Source organism: Rhagoletis pomonella, unplaced genomic scaffold (assembly GCF_013731165.1).
Source record: "Rhagoletis pomonella isolate Grant_MI unplaced genomic scaffold, Rhpom_1.0 Rhpom_scaffold_00009, whole genome shotgun sequence".
Classification (NCBI taxonomy): Eukaryota; Metazoa; Arthropoda; class Insecta; order Diptera; family Tephritidae; genus Rhagoletis; species Rhagoletis pomonella.
The window spans coordinates 33814093-33829327 of record NW_023458563.1 but is presented as its reverse complement, the minus strand read 5'-3'; the positions used below and the strand labels follow the sequence as shown (position 1 = coordinate 33829327).

General features: G+C 42.3%; 1 protein-coding gene across 1 annotated transcript; it reads left to right on the top strand.

Moving 5' to 3' along the window:
- Window positions 1-9481: 9481 nt before the first annotated feature.
- On the top strand, window positions 9482-15229 carry LOC118745739. Its single transcript, XM_036479378.1, has 2 exons — window positions 9482-9581; window positions 9636-15229. The coding sequence occupies exon 2, from the start codon at window positions 10027-10029 to the stop codon at window positions 11206-11208; it is 1182 nt and encodes a 393-aa protein (XP_036335271.1). The 5' UTR covers window positions 9482-9581; window positions 9636-10026; the 3' UTR covers window positions 11209-15229.
- Window positions 15230-15235: the final 6 nt, after the last annotated feature.

The window sequence follows — 15235 nt, the reverse complement described above, 5'->3', positions numbered from 1 at the left end:
AATTTGTTTTGAAATATTTTTATCTCTTTTTTTCCACAAATGTCATACAGAAATAAACACAATATGTATCCATATATATCAATCGAAAGATGTTTAAAATACCTTTACAACGTGGTGCTTAATTGGTTTCGAAGACATTAACATTTTAGCAATTACACCTTTAAACCGAGATTCCGTCTACAATTTATATTACCGCATTATAAAATTGGTATACGTGTGCTCAGCATTTGCAGCCCTTATTATTTATTTATTTATTTATTTATTTATTATTATAGTCTATGAACAATAAATTCTTACAGACTATGGGAAGGTTAAAAAGTATTTAATTTAACTGCTTATTTAGGTTCTTGTTGTTGTAGCGGTTACCAAGTCCAGCTCGGGTCGTTTCATCCGTCAAAGTTGTCGTCTGTTTCAGCTAAGGGGAGGCTCAGGAAGTGTGCGACTTCCACAGGGTCTGTCCATAAGGACAGGACCGTCAGCTGAGTCGGGTTCTCAGGGCATGTGAAGAGGTGCCGAGTCATGTCGCGACTCTCCACATGCCGGGCATTGGTTAGGCACATCCTCATTATTTCCGCTCAGGTATGAATTGAGCCTGCTGCAATAGCCAGAGCGAAGTTGGGCAATTGTGGGCGGGTCTCCCGAGGTAGACAAAGTTCTGTCCCGTCCACTTCCGGTGGTTGTGTACGGCATTCACAGGGCGAGAGTCTACATAACTCGAGACTGAGTCCCTGTGAATGCCGCTCAGGGCCAGTCGGTAGGATGACGGGTCCAGAGGTTGTTTAATGAGCCTCTGGACTTCGTCCGTCGGTTCGTGCCTTGGCGAGGGCTCTTCTGCAAGCAGCTGTCTGCTGAGATGGCTCCCCACAGGGAACTGCTTGCAGAGCATTATGTTATGCTCCTTGACTGGGAGCATCTGGGCCTCGTCATGTAGGTGGTGTTGGGGCGTCATAAGGAGGCATCCGGTCGCTGTTCGTAGTGCCGTGTTTTGGCAGGTCTGTAGCTTCATCCACTGCGCCCTGCTAGTCCCCGGCGACCATACGGGCGCTGCATAGTTTAGAACCGGCCGTCCAATTGCCTTGTATGTTGCCAACAACGTTTCTTTATCTTGCCCCAAGTGCTGCCGGCCAGAGACTTGAGGACATTGTTGCGGCTCTGTACTTTATTGGCAATTGTGGTTGTATGCGCCGAGAAGGAGAGCAGACTGTCGAAGGTAACTCCGAGAATTTTCGGGTTATTCCCCGTCGGTATTGTTATGCCATCGACGTAAATACCCAGTTAAAGTCTGACCTCCTTCGTCCAGGTGGTGAATAGGGTTGCCGAGGATTTCGCAGGGGATAGGGCAAGGCTCCTTGCAGTGAAGAAGCGAGAAAGTTCGGCGAGATAACCGTTTACTTTCGAGCACAAGTCATCAAATCCATTCCCAGACGCCATGATCGAACAATCGTCAGCATAAGAGACAATATTGATTCCCTCTGGTGTTTGAGGCAGCTGTGGTGGCACTGTGGTACCCCCTGTTCAATTTTACGTGGCTTGCTGGTTTTGTCTCTGAAAATTACTGAACAATGTCGACCACTCAGTCGGGTTTACGTAACCGGAACGACCCAGATTTATATTTGGCCAAGGACTGTGACTCCAGCAATACTCGCCAAAAACTCTTTGGGGGAGCTTGTATGCTGCTACAACAACAACAACAACCACCACCACTCAGGTAATTCGCCGACCTGTGGGAGAGAGGAGGCCTCTATGTCTAGCAGTGTTGACTGACTGACAGTGTCGAACGCCTTGAACAGGTCCAACGCTACTAGAAGTTCTCTCACAGGGGCGATTTCGGTTAAGGCCAGGAGTTATCTGAGTGTTTATGGCGTTAAGTACTGTTGTTGTACTATGCACTTTACGGAACCTATACTGATGCTTCGCTGGGGTCAGGTGGTTCGTGAAATACGGGAGGAGCAAGGCCTCTAGTGTCTTCGCTACCGGAGAAAGGACGGTTATCGGGCGATAAGACTCTCCTTTGTTGGCTGGTTCCCCCGGTTGGAGCAGTGGGACCACTCTCGCCATCTTCCATATGTCTGGATTGACGAGAGTGGCCATAGACAAGTTTCTGGTCACCCGACGTTTGGCTTTATCCACCGGAGGATGCAGAATAAACTGCCGGCTAAAATAGCTCGCGCATCGCTCCGGGTCCGACGAGGTGTGGTCACCAAAGTCTATTTCAACTCTGTCGTCGCGCTTCGCCGGGTTGGACAAAGACCTCACGGTTGGCCAAAGCTTACTCACACCAGAGGCGAAGTTGCAGGTCTTCAAATGCTCTTCCCATTTCTTCCACTTATGTACGTTCACAAGTTGCCGAATCTCCGAATTGAGATCCCTGATACGGGGAAAGTTGACATAGGTCTGGTGATCCGCGGAAGCAAAGTCGGCAGGTTTATCAATCGAGATGACTATGGGCAGATGGTCTGATGCTAGGGTCAGCATAGGTCGCCCTGATACGCTGTTGATCAGACCGGCGCTGACAATTGTTAGATCTGGCGAGCTGCAGCAGCTGCCCATAATCCTGGTGGGTGCGTCGTCGTTCATTGTGCAGAATGTCGAATCGTCTATCAGCCAAATGTATTCCCCTACGATCATTTGAAAGGCTTGAGTGCCAAAGATCGTGGTGTGCGTTAAAGCCGCCAACTACCATACGGTTTTCACCTCTGAGTATTTCAGGGTGATATACAGCCGGGCAGCTGGTGACAGGGGGTATGAATACGTTGAATATTTCGAGCTCAACATCGCCTGACCGGATAGCAATACCCTGACATTCTAGGATGGTATCCCTGCGGTCGATGTCTGCTTCAATAAGGCGCAATTCAACAAGGTTAATTGCCGTGCAACTTCGTCTCTTGGACCGCAGCTATTAATATTCCATGCCTTCCCATAAAGACAGTTATCTCCTCGATCTTGCTCTGGAGTCCGTTACAGTTAAATTTTAGCACCTTTGTTTGCCTTGGGAGACCGATTGTTATTTGTGGTGTTAATGAGTTGTGTTGCCTGTCGGCTCCCTGCTGTACGTGCTGCAAAAGGGGGTGCTGACTTGTGGTGGTGGTTGACGGCGTCGCCTGGCAGGTATGCGACTGGGCAGCACAGCAGGGCCCACATAGTCACTCGTCCAATCACGCGTGTTCCGAAGTCCTAAGCATGCCCTAAAGTGGCACCAGCCAAGGCAGGAGTTGCACTTGACTGATGTCACGTTACGATATATTCTGGACTGACAAACCGAGTAGATTGTCGGAGGGACTAGGAGTTGCCGGCGGCGGTGTGTGGGTGCTATTGTGTTTGTGTGTGTATCTATTGTTGTGTTGTGTTGGGGTGTGGGTGTGTTGGTTGTGTGCTGCACGGGCGGGTGCTGGTTTGCCGTGGAGGCGGTCCAGTGCGTACGTAGGCCCGAGCAGTTGCGGAGGTGACTCCACCCGTCACAGGCATTGCACCTGACCGAGGTGGAGTTTGTGTGCAGTCGTCTCTAGCATACGCAGCAGGTGTAAGTTTCTGGCCCTGGGTTGGACTCGATGCCAGCCCTGAGCAAAAGGGTACAGAGCAGATGTAGCCCTAGAATAGAGCAACGTTTGACGGATTTTGCCGACCTAAACGGGGTTAGATCGCCGAAACAACAGCCCTTGGTCGGGTAAAACCTGAGTCATTCCTGTACGTAGAACCGGCTGTCGTGGGAATGCTTAATTTAATTAGGTAATTGAGTTAGATATCGATAGAATTAGAGATCATATTGAATTCATTAGCAACTCTGCAGAGGGGCGCATTCCGAAGGGATCTTTGCGGAACATTAAAGTGAATAAACCCCATTTCTCGTTTTTCTCTATCGAAACGGTGCGTATTCTTTACTTAAGTCAAGTTAAGTTTTTAACTTGTACCAAAACCCGAGGGACGCGTATCAAAACTCATATTGTGTGCCAATAGTTTAGGCGGAACCAAAACCCGAATATAATAAGAATATGAACGTACATAAAGTATGATGAATAAACAAAATGTTGGGAGCAAAACAAAAGTCAAAGATATTCTCCGAATAATAATAATAACAAATACCATGATAAATACGGCTATTCACAGCCAGAAAACGTACATTTTACGAACATTATGTTTCACAAGCGATTCTCGATCGGCGAAAAGTTAGAGAAAGGCTCGTAAACGATAAAACAAAAACAAAATAAAAGAAAGAGGCTTGTAGTAATTTGTCAGCACAAGAAAAAATTTTCATTCTGTTGGAAATTTTTCTTGAACCACAATATTTTATAATGTATACTATTCGCATACGAATGCTTTATCGATCCGTTTACGACTGTTCGTAGGCGATCGACAATTTCCAGCGAAAAATTACTCGAAAACGAATCGTAAACGGCTATCATGAACGACATTTTAACCGGTTTTGAGAAAATACCTTTGTTCCACACGCTTTCCGGGCCGCTCAGGTAATTAGAGCGTAATGCAGCGTTTTTGCTGCATTTAAAATGCTACATTTAGCACTTTCGAACATATGTTTTCGAAGAGCGTTCATGCTATCGCCGTGTTCCAGTCGCTTATTCAGATCCGTATCTATTACGATCAATTCTCACTGAAAAGATAATGTGCAAGAACCCCGAATGAAAAGGAAAAAATAAATTTTAAACCAAAAATTCAATACAAAAACTTGAATTGTTTTAACCATAACCAAAAATTTGTTTGTGTATGTATTCATTTGTCGCTGCTATCAATTAAAATTTCCTCACTTAATTAGGAAACAAAACAAACAGAGTTGATCACAAATTGATCCAGATTTCTATCAGCATCACATCGATGTTGACTTTGCGTAACTTTTCTTTATCCAAATAATGTAAAATAATAAATGAAATCTTGGTCGGCGATCACTGAAACGTAGCTAGCCACTGTATACGCGAAAAAGCAATGTTGCTCATTAAACTATGTTCGAATCGTGGAAATTTTGGAATATCACAGGGTTGCTTTCAGCATTTAGATTCTTAATGCAAAAATGGAGTTGCATTTAGGTGACGAATTTTGTATGGATAAATGTACATTTAGAGTAGCATTTAGAGCTAAATGCGCTAAATGTGCTTTTACGCGTAAGCAAAAACAGGCCATAAAAATAAGTTAAAAGGTGTTTGCACGGGGCGATTTTGCCATCAACTTTTGCGTTCAACTCACGCAGGGTTGCACGAAAAAAAAGTTGAATGGCTAAATGTTTGCTGGCGACCAACTTTATTGAAAGCGATTAGTTGAAAGGCCATTCAACCAAAAGTAGAATGCAAAGTTCAACAATGTAAACGCCTTTTTATGGCGAATATCTTGATTTTTTTTATATTTTGATATTTTTAACCATTCAATTTTTTTTCGTGCAACCCTGCGTGAGTTGAACGCAAAAGTTACCTGAAAAATCGCCTCGTGCGAAAGCCCTATTACTCTCTCATCACAAGTAATAAATATGTGTCAACTCGTCCGAAAAGTGCCCAGAGCGTGAGGAACGCGAAAAACCACATTTCGTGCCCGGAATCAACAAATCGGCTCTAAGCAATGATTTTACGTGTACGTATCTTATATGGCTAAAAAAATTACCAAATAGCTACATTTTCTGAAAATTCTGTGGTAGTTTCCACTTTTGTGTTTTATAAAATTTGCTTTCGGATTTAAACAACAACAAGTGTTATTTCAAATTGCCCTTTTGCGCATTTGTGCCCGGAAAAAAGGTCCGGGCTGTTTCGTGCACAAAGAAGAAGACATTTACGAACCAAAAAAGGAACGTATTCGCTCTCTATTACCCATTTTTCTAGCGTGAGGAACGGTTTCTCCCCAAACCCCCCCTAAACAGAAGAGGATGGACGCCGCTTTATGAAAAGTCACCCCCCCTCCCCCTCCTAAAGACCCATTGGGAGCTGTTTGAAAACAGCGGAAATTTGGATTTTTTTCCAAAACGATTATAACCCTCACTACTCCTTTCTGTTGCCCAAGGGGCTGAACACCTTTTGCAGAGAGCACATTTCTGTGTAGGAGGCCTTCGGCCGCGCTTAGGGATTATAACCCTCACTAAGTAGAATTCTCCTTTCTGTTTTGCCGAAGAAAAGGGGCTGAACACCTTTTGCAGAGAACACCTTTCTGCGTCGGGGGCCTTCGGCCGCGCTTAGGGAATATAACCCTCCCTAAGTAGAATTCTCCTTTCTGTTTTGCTAAAGAAGAGGGGCTGAACACCTTTTGCAGAGATTGTAATTGTAATTGTAATTGTAATTTATTGCAGTCATATGAAACAGACGTTCCTTACAGACTAGAGATAAAAATTTAGCTACTTAGACGATACGTGTAAAACATAAAGCACTCTGCAGCTTCGAGATCAAAGAAAAAATAAATAAAGTTTTTGGAAGAGAGAAATCCAGGTCGATAGAATCCGAGATCGTGTTGAATTCGTTTAAAGCTCTTGAAATAGGAGCATTCCTGGCATACTCCGTTTTACAATTTCCTCCATAAAACGGCAAAGGATTGCGAAGATTCCTTAGAGGAACATTGAAGTTGACCTGCTCTAGGAGCGTAGGGCAATCGATCACACCATTTATTAAGTCATCCTCAATGAATGACACAGAAAATTTGTTTGCTGAATTTTTCAAATCAAATTTTGTGAATGATTATTCATCGAGTGGTGAGGCTACCTACAATAATAGTCCTGCATCGTTAGATTTCGGATCTTTGATGTTATCGGAAGATGATATTTTTTATGGTATAAGAAGCTTAAAGACCTCCAAACAAGTGGATGTTCATCATCTCGTCTTATTTTCTTAAGCAATGCATCGCATCTATTTCCGAGCCATTGCTTCTCTTATTTAACTTATCACTAGCGTCAGGTCATTTTTTGGATGATTGGAAAATCACCTCTGTGTCTCCGATTTTTAAAGCAGGTGACAAAAGTGACATTTCGAATTATCGGCCCATTTCTAAGCTTCCTAATATTGCGAAATTATTTGAAAAAATTGTTAGTAGTAAACTTTCATTTGCCATTAAACAATCAATATCCCCCTCTCAACATGGGTTTGTACCAGGGCGCTCTACTGTGACTGACCTAGCCGTTTTTTTAAACTATTGTATATCAGCGTTTGTGGGTGGCTACCAGGTTGATACTATATACACTGATATATCTAAAGCTTTTGATCGCATGTCACATAATTTACTCCTGCATAAGTTAAAACATTTGGGTATTCACTCAAGCTTTCTGTCCTAGATAAAGTCTTATCTCTGCAATAGAGTAAATAAAGTTGTTGTCGATGGGATTAGCTCCTCCCCTTTTACTGCGACCTCGGGAGTTCCGCAAGGAAGTATTTTGGGCCCTTTGTTCTTTGTTCTCTTTATGAATGATTCCAGTGCTTGTTTTAAACATTGTGAATACCTGTTATACGCAGATGACCTGAAGGTTTTTAAAAAAATTGAAAATGCTTCTGATATGGTGTCCTTCAAGCCGAGCTTAATAATTTTTGTGAGTGGTGTTGTCGTAATAAATTAACACTTAATACAAATAAATGTTTTTCTGTAACTTATTGCAAGTCTCGTTCCCCCTTACTATCGTCTTACTCTATTTCAAAAGTTGTCCTGAAGTTGAGTACCAAAATTAAGGATCTAGGTGTCGTGTTTGATTCAGCGTTCACATTTGTCGAACATATCAATCATATATATATTCCCAAAGCGTTCTCGTCATTAGCTTTCATTAAGCGAAATAGTGCCCAATTCAAGGACCCCTATACAAGAAAGCTTTTATATAATGCGTTTGTCAGGTCCAAACTGGAATATGCCTCTATAATATGGAATCCTTCTTACGAAGTTCACCATAATAGGATTGAGCGTGTACAAAAATGTTTTTTAAAATTTGGTTTGGCCCAAATTAGGTTTGATAATCCTACTCCACCATATATATCTCGCTGCAAGTTGATTAGCTTGCAAACTCTACGTAGTAGGCGGACTATTTCGGGTCTGATGTTTTTGCATGATATTCTGAGTGGGGAAATTGACTGCCCCACCCTATTAGATCGCATTAAACTCAATGCTCCAATGAGGATGCTACGCCAACATGATATGTTTTCGATTGACCTATGTAAGACTAATTATGCTCTAAATGAACCAATTATAAGGATAATGAATGATTTTAATGCTTTATGCAAAGTGTACAATGAAACATTTTTGCCAATAGGATAGAATTTAAGACAACCTTGTGTACATGTTATTCTTAATGTTACAGTTTATTAAGTTTTTTTTGTTATTATAGTCTGTAAGATTATACTAATCATAGACTCCAATAAATAAATAAATAAATAAAAATAAATAAATAAAGTTAAAGGTAAAAGTTAGAGATAGCAAAGATCTTCTGGCTTCCAGAGATTTAAGGTCTATTAATAGCAAACCAGACTTATACGATGGAATAGGCTCGCTGAAGTTAAGATTTCTGAGGGCAAATTTAAGAAAAACCTTCTGAGCCCTTTCAATCCTATTAATTAGGTTTGAGTGGTATGGCCTCCGGATAAAAGAACCATATTCTAACTTAGAACGAACAAAATATGTGTATAACAATCTAAGTGTATAGGGGTCAGAGAACATTGAGCTCTGACGCCTGAGAAAACCAAGTACAGCGTAAGATTTAGAAATAGAGCTCTCGATTTTGTTCGCACATTTTCAAACAGCCCGGGTATATGAGCAGCGAGTACTCGCACACTTGTTCAATGCTCATTACTCGAAAATTTTCGAGCATGAGCTCGAGCAATTCGAGTAATTTGAGCAATGTTTTTTTTATTATATTGACATCTTTGGTAGCAACTTTTTAAATTTTTCAAATTATTGATATATAATGCAAAGATTGTTACATTGGTATTTAATAATATAATTTATTTAACATGAAATAGAAAGCAGCTGCTGACAAATACAATTTAAATTTTCTTTTGTTTATGAAATTGTTCAAAAACTCGACAATTTTGAACAAACATTTGAGTAGTTGAGCAATGAACGAGTTTCGAGCGAGTATCGAGCTATTCGCATTGCTCGATACCCGGGTATCTAGAGCTCTATTTAGAAATGATGTGACTGGTATGACTGCTAAAAGACCAATTAGAGCTGAAACTTACACCAAGGTCTTTGATTTCTTGGACTTTTTGAAAATGAGTTTGAGAGATTACATAAGACGTCGAAAGAATATTGTGACTTTTGGAAAAAGTAACTTGAAAACATTTTTTAATATTCAGAGAAAGGCGAGAGCTGAGACACCAGCGGTGTAGAATATTAATCCCGGACTGAAGTCTTAGCGCATCATGCGCATTTTCAATCAAAGCAAAAATTTTTAAATCGTCAGTGTTGGCTTTCATATAAACTGTGTAATATTGTTTTTGATGTGAACCTTGGGTAATACCGTCCTTTTATGTAAACCCTGTGTAATATTATTTCGATGTTAACCTTTTATCAATGTACCACCCCTATCCCTGATCGATAAATGGCAATTAGTTATCGATGTGCGACAGAAATCTAGGAGCACTAAGCCATTTGCGATCTGGAAATAGAGGGAAACACACGAAAGTGTGAGTATTTAATTTATCGTAATTTATCTGACATAATTTTGTAAATCCTTATAGGAAATAAAACTCATCACCACATTTTCACTTGTACGTAATTGCTGGTGTTTTATTTACCCCCTCACCAGATCGGGAATCAACATTTTTTATTTCACTTTCGTAACAAGGAAAGTGGCGGAAGTGAGCTGCATGTTGGGTTAGCTGGACCCCCGCGCGGTGCGCTGCATTAAGACTACCGAGGCTGTGTATAGCCCAGCGAGAATAATAAGAGGTTTAGCATCGGTTAGAAGTAGAAGCAAGGTGGATTTCGGTAAGTGCCTGTGAGTTATTGATTTGGCGTTAGGGTTCGTAGTGGGTCGTTACCATAACCTAAAACTGTGAGTCCAACTTTTGAAAACGTGGAGCGAAGCCATTTTGTTGGGACCTTCGACACTGATTCGTTGTTAATAAAATGCCTACTACACGTTCGACAACGAGTAAGGAAAGGGAGGGCGATAGTAACGACGAGCTGAACAATACTGTTTGTGAGCATCCGGCAGGAAATTCGCAAGGGGAGTCGACGATTGAAATGAGGCTAAACGAAATTATGATGCAGATGAAAAGCTTGCAAGACGAGATGCAACGTATAAGGCAACCACAAAGCGTTATTCAGTTAGAAGCGAATCAAATAACGAATACAGTCGATTCGGAAAGTATAGGTGTAATTACTACGGCATCCAGCGAAGTTGGCCACTCTCAGCACAATTCCAGCATGGGGAGAGCACATAAATTGTATGATTTACCTGAGTTTGATGGTCGTCCGGAAGATTGGCCAATGTTTAAAGAAACGTTTGCGATGACAACGGCGGAGTATCAATATAGCAATCCGCAAAATATGATGCGATTACAAAGGGCGATAAAAGGAAGGGCTCGCGAAGCTGTTGAATGTCTGTTGATTCACAGTAGAAATGTCCCGCAAATTATGAGCACCCTGCAGGAATGTTTTGGAAGGCCTGAGTTGTTGGTGAAAAGTCAAATAAGCCGAATAAGAAGCATTGCGCCGATATCTGAGAACAGGATAGAGCAGCTAATAACCTTTGCAACAAAAGTTCAAAATTTGTCGTCATTTCTCCAAGCAGCTGAGTGTGACCATCACCTTTCGAATCCGACACTTATGGAAGAGCCTTTGATGAAGTTACCCGTGCAAAGACGAATAGAATGGGCACGACATACAGCATCAATCGTTCCAAGGCCAACTATTTGTCATTTTAGCACTTGGTTGCAGGAGCTTTCTAGAATCGTGAGTACTGCGTGTTCGTTTTCGAGCTTAGAGCCACGTCCAAATAGGGTCGAGGGGCGTACTAGATTTTTTTATGCAAATGAAACTAACGCTAGCAGTAACAGAAACGATAGGTGTGATGCTTGTTCTGAGAAGCATACGCTCAGCAAGTGTAATAAGTTTTTAGGCATGAATTATGTTGAAAGATGGCGGTTGGCTCGTAGCAAAAAAGTTTGTTTTAATTGTTTAAAGGGTCACCATCGTAGTAATGCTTGCACGGAACAGCATGAATGCAATAATAGTGGGTGCACGCGTAGAGTCCATAGTTTGCTTCATGAGACACATGAGAGAAATCGTTGGCAGCGGAACAATTAGGCGATGCAACAGACACCGCAAGTAGGATTGCAGAAAGAAGCAGAGCAGCAACAACAATTAGAGCCGCAGTCTCAACAGGTATTTACGAGCACAATTGGGTTCAGTCCACTGATGAAACTTATTTTTAAATACTGCCAGTGGTACTATATGCTAAGGGGAAAGAAATTAAAACGTTTGCATTCTTGGATGAGGGTTCAGCGATATCCTTGATTAACTGCGATTTGGCAAGGCGTCTCGGCTTAGAAGGAAAAAGCGAAACGTTGACATTGCAGTGGTTTTAAAATGCGACCGTAACAGAAGTCTCCCAGCGAGTAGACATGCATATTTCAGGTATCGGGAAGAACCGAAAGAGATTTTTAATGCAAAATGTTAGAACGGTATCTAATTTAAAGTTGCCAAAACAAACAATTAATTTTACAGACTTGCATTACAAACATCGAAATTTGACGGTTAGTCAGTACGCTAACGCAGTGCCCGAGTTGCTGATTGGTTTAGACAACGCGCATTTAGGAATTCCTAAACGAACGGCTAATGATGGGAGCCGAGGGTATGCAGTTGTGCTAACGAAATTAGGATGGGTCGTTTATGGAGCAAGAGGCATGCAATCGACCAAGGACCATCAATACACGTTTTTCGCGAATATAGGGGACAATCAGGATGACATGGAAAGGCTGGTGAACGACTATATCGTAAACGAAAACATGTACGTAAAGGATGTGCAGTATGTTGCAGAGGCGACGGAAATCAGTAAGGCGAAGCGCATACTTGAAGCTACAACTAAGCGAGTTGACGAGTCACGGTTTGAAACAGGCTTGCTATGGAAAAACGAAAACATTGAGTTACCAGATAGTCGGAAAATGGCCGAACAGAGGTTTTATATGTTAGAAAAAAAGTTTGAGAACGATGTCAACTTGAAGAACGCTTACACTCAAATTATGGCACAGTACGAAAAAAAGAGTTACTCACGAAAGCTAACCAAAACTGAAGCTGCTGAAGAAGAGTATCGCACTTGGTATTTACCTCACTTCGGAGTACATAACCCCAACAAGCCTGGTAAATTGCGATTGTCTTCGATGCTGCAGCGAGAGTACAGACGGTGTCCTTAAACTCAGTATTAATGTGCGGACCAGACTTAACGCAGCCATTAGCAGCTGTATTGATGAAGTTTAGACAAAAGCCAGTAGGAGTATGTGCGGACATCACCGAAATGTTCCACCAGGTGATGATTCGAAAAGAAGATCAGCAAGCGCAGCGTTTTCTCTGGAGGACTCAAAGAGATAAGCCATTGGAGGTGTATGCGATGAGCGTTATGATATTCGGAGCAACCTGCTCACCTTGTTCAGCACAATTCGTAAAAATTAAAAACGCGGAAGGTTTTAGAAAACAATTCCCGAAGTAGTAGCTGCCATAATTGAGAACCACTATGTCGACGACTTTGTGCATTGTTTCTCTAGTGAAAAGGAGGCGTTCAACATAACTAAACGAGTTGTAGAAATTCATAAAAATGGAGGTTTCGAATTGCGAGGATTCGCCTCCAATTCCAAACTCATTACGAATATGAACGAAAGTGAAACCATGTCATCCATCGTTAATCTTGACAGAGATAATGCGGATTTATTCCAAAAGGTACGCGGTATGTATTGGGATACCGACAACGACGTCTTCAAGTTCGTCCTATCGTTTGGTTAAGTGGATCCTGCTCTATTGAAAGGAGATAGAAGGCCAACGAAACGCGAGGTGCTAAAAACCACTATGTCACTATTTGATCCCTTTGGAATAGCAGCCGGTTATACACTGGAGGCTAAGTTAATACTGCAAGCTATTTGGCGTGAGCGTACGGAATGGGATGAACATATATCATGTGGCGTGTATGAAAGCTGGAAGAGTTGGTTACGGCTGTTGAAGGAGCTTGCGCAAATAAGCATTCGTCGTTGCTATGGTACTTTCTTCTCAGATGCAAGTGAAGCAGCTTACGCAGCAGTCGCATATTGGAGGATTCCAACGGAGTTAGGTAACGCTTCATTGCGGGGAAAACTAAATGTGCACCTCTTAAGTTGGTATCGGTGCCACGGCTGGAGCTACAGTCAGCAGTGCTTGCAACACGTCTCAAGCAAAGCCTAGTAAGTTACCACAATTATAAACCGGCTAGAGTATTCATGTGGAGCGATTCGAAGACGGTCATATCTTGGATCAAATCAGATTATAGACGCTATAAGGCCTATGTCGCGCACAGGGTGAATGAAATTCTGGAAGGGAGTAGCATTAGCGAATGGAGGTGGCTACCTAGTGCGACAAATCCGGCTGACTTTGGCACACGGCGAAAGAACGTAAAACGCGAATCGTTTTGGATAAGTGGCCCGAAATTCCTTACGCAGGACGAATCAAATTGGCCTCCGAATGAAACATGCCATAATACTGATCTAGAAATACGCAGCAAATATCCAACCATTTTAATAAGAAATGTTTTTACACCTTTTAAAAAATTTTCATCACTTATTCGCTTAAAAATAGTAGCCTGGGTCCTCCGGTTCCTGGGTAATTGCCTAAAAGATTAAGTGAGACATATTTATGGAGTCCTACGCATTAACGAGCTAAGACGAGCTGAAGAGGTAATATTTCGAAGAACGCAAATGGAAGCCTTCCCTGAGGAATATGGTGCACTGAGGGAGGGAAACCCAATAAAGAAGAGCAGTGCGTTACTAACATTTAGTCCGTATATAGATGGTGTTGGGTTGATGCGAGTAGGAGGGCGAATAGATGCGGCTGAAGCAGTTCCCCTATATACACGACGTCCTGTTATCTTACCGAGAGAACACTACGTAACTCAACTAGTAATCGATTTTTACCATAGACTGTGGAAGCATCAGAACGAGAGTTTAATAGTAGAAATACGGCGGAAGTATTGTATACCACGAATTAGAACAGAAGTGCGACGTGCTGGAAAAAGGTGGCAGGTCTGCAAAAACACAAGAACAGCCCCTTCTCCGCCGTTGATGGGCCAATTGCCGTTGGATCGTCTAACTCCGTTTGTTAGACCTTTTTCGTATGCGGTCTGGATTATATGGGACCGTTCAAAATAGTCATAGGGCGACGTAGTGAGAAGCGATGGATTGCACTTTTCACGTGCCTGACAATACGCGCCATCCACTTGGAGGTCGCCAAAGATCTTTCCACAGACAGCTGCTTAATGTGCATCCGTAACTTTATGAATGGACGAGGAATACCTATTCGAATACGCACGAATAATGCAACGAATTTCGTTGGTGCAGATAATGAACTAAAATGGCAACGCATACAGTTCGACAATGATAAAATTTCTGATGCACTTTCGACCAAAAATATCGAATGGATCTTCAACTGTCCTCTAAATCCCCATGCTGGTGGGTGTTAGAAGCGTCTAGTTCGCAGTGTGAAGAGAGGCATTGGTCACCCGCTCTATAATGAAAATCTACAGGAGCACACGCTATACAGTCTCATGTGCGAAGCTGAAAATATTGTGAACTCGAGGCCACTGACTCACATTCCCCTTGATAGTCCCACTGTTGAACCACTAACCCCGAATCACTTTCTCATAGGTACCCCAAATACTGAGCAGACACCGCACCCTCATGATGAAAAACATCGAGCTACCCGGAAGCAGTGGCATAGAGTGCAGCAAATGCAGCAACGGTTCTGGAGGAAGTGGATGACGGAATATCTTCCTGACTTTACGCGCAGACCGAAATGGCATCAACCCGTAAAACCACTGGAAGTCGATAACCTTGTTCTCGTATGCGACCAGAATACCCATCGTTCAATGTGGCCCTTGGGTCGCATTACCAAAGTGTTTCCTGGGAAGGATGGCCAAGTAAGAGCAGCGGAAATACGAACGTCGACCGGTATAATCAAACGCCCGGCCTGTATCCTAGCCAAATTAGAAGTTGGTGAATCTGGGTAGATTCACGGGGGCGGGGATGTTGGCTTTCATATAAACTGTGTAGTATTGTTTTTGATGTGAACCTTGGGTAATACCGTCCTTTTATGTAAA

Excerpts from the sequence above, each read along its gene's own strand:
- LOC118745739 (XM_036479378.1), top strand. The coding sequence starts at position 10,027 with ATGCCTACTACACGTTCGACAACGAGTAAGGAAAGGGAGGGCGATAGT.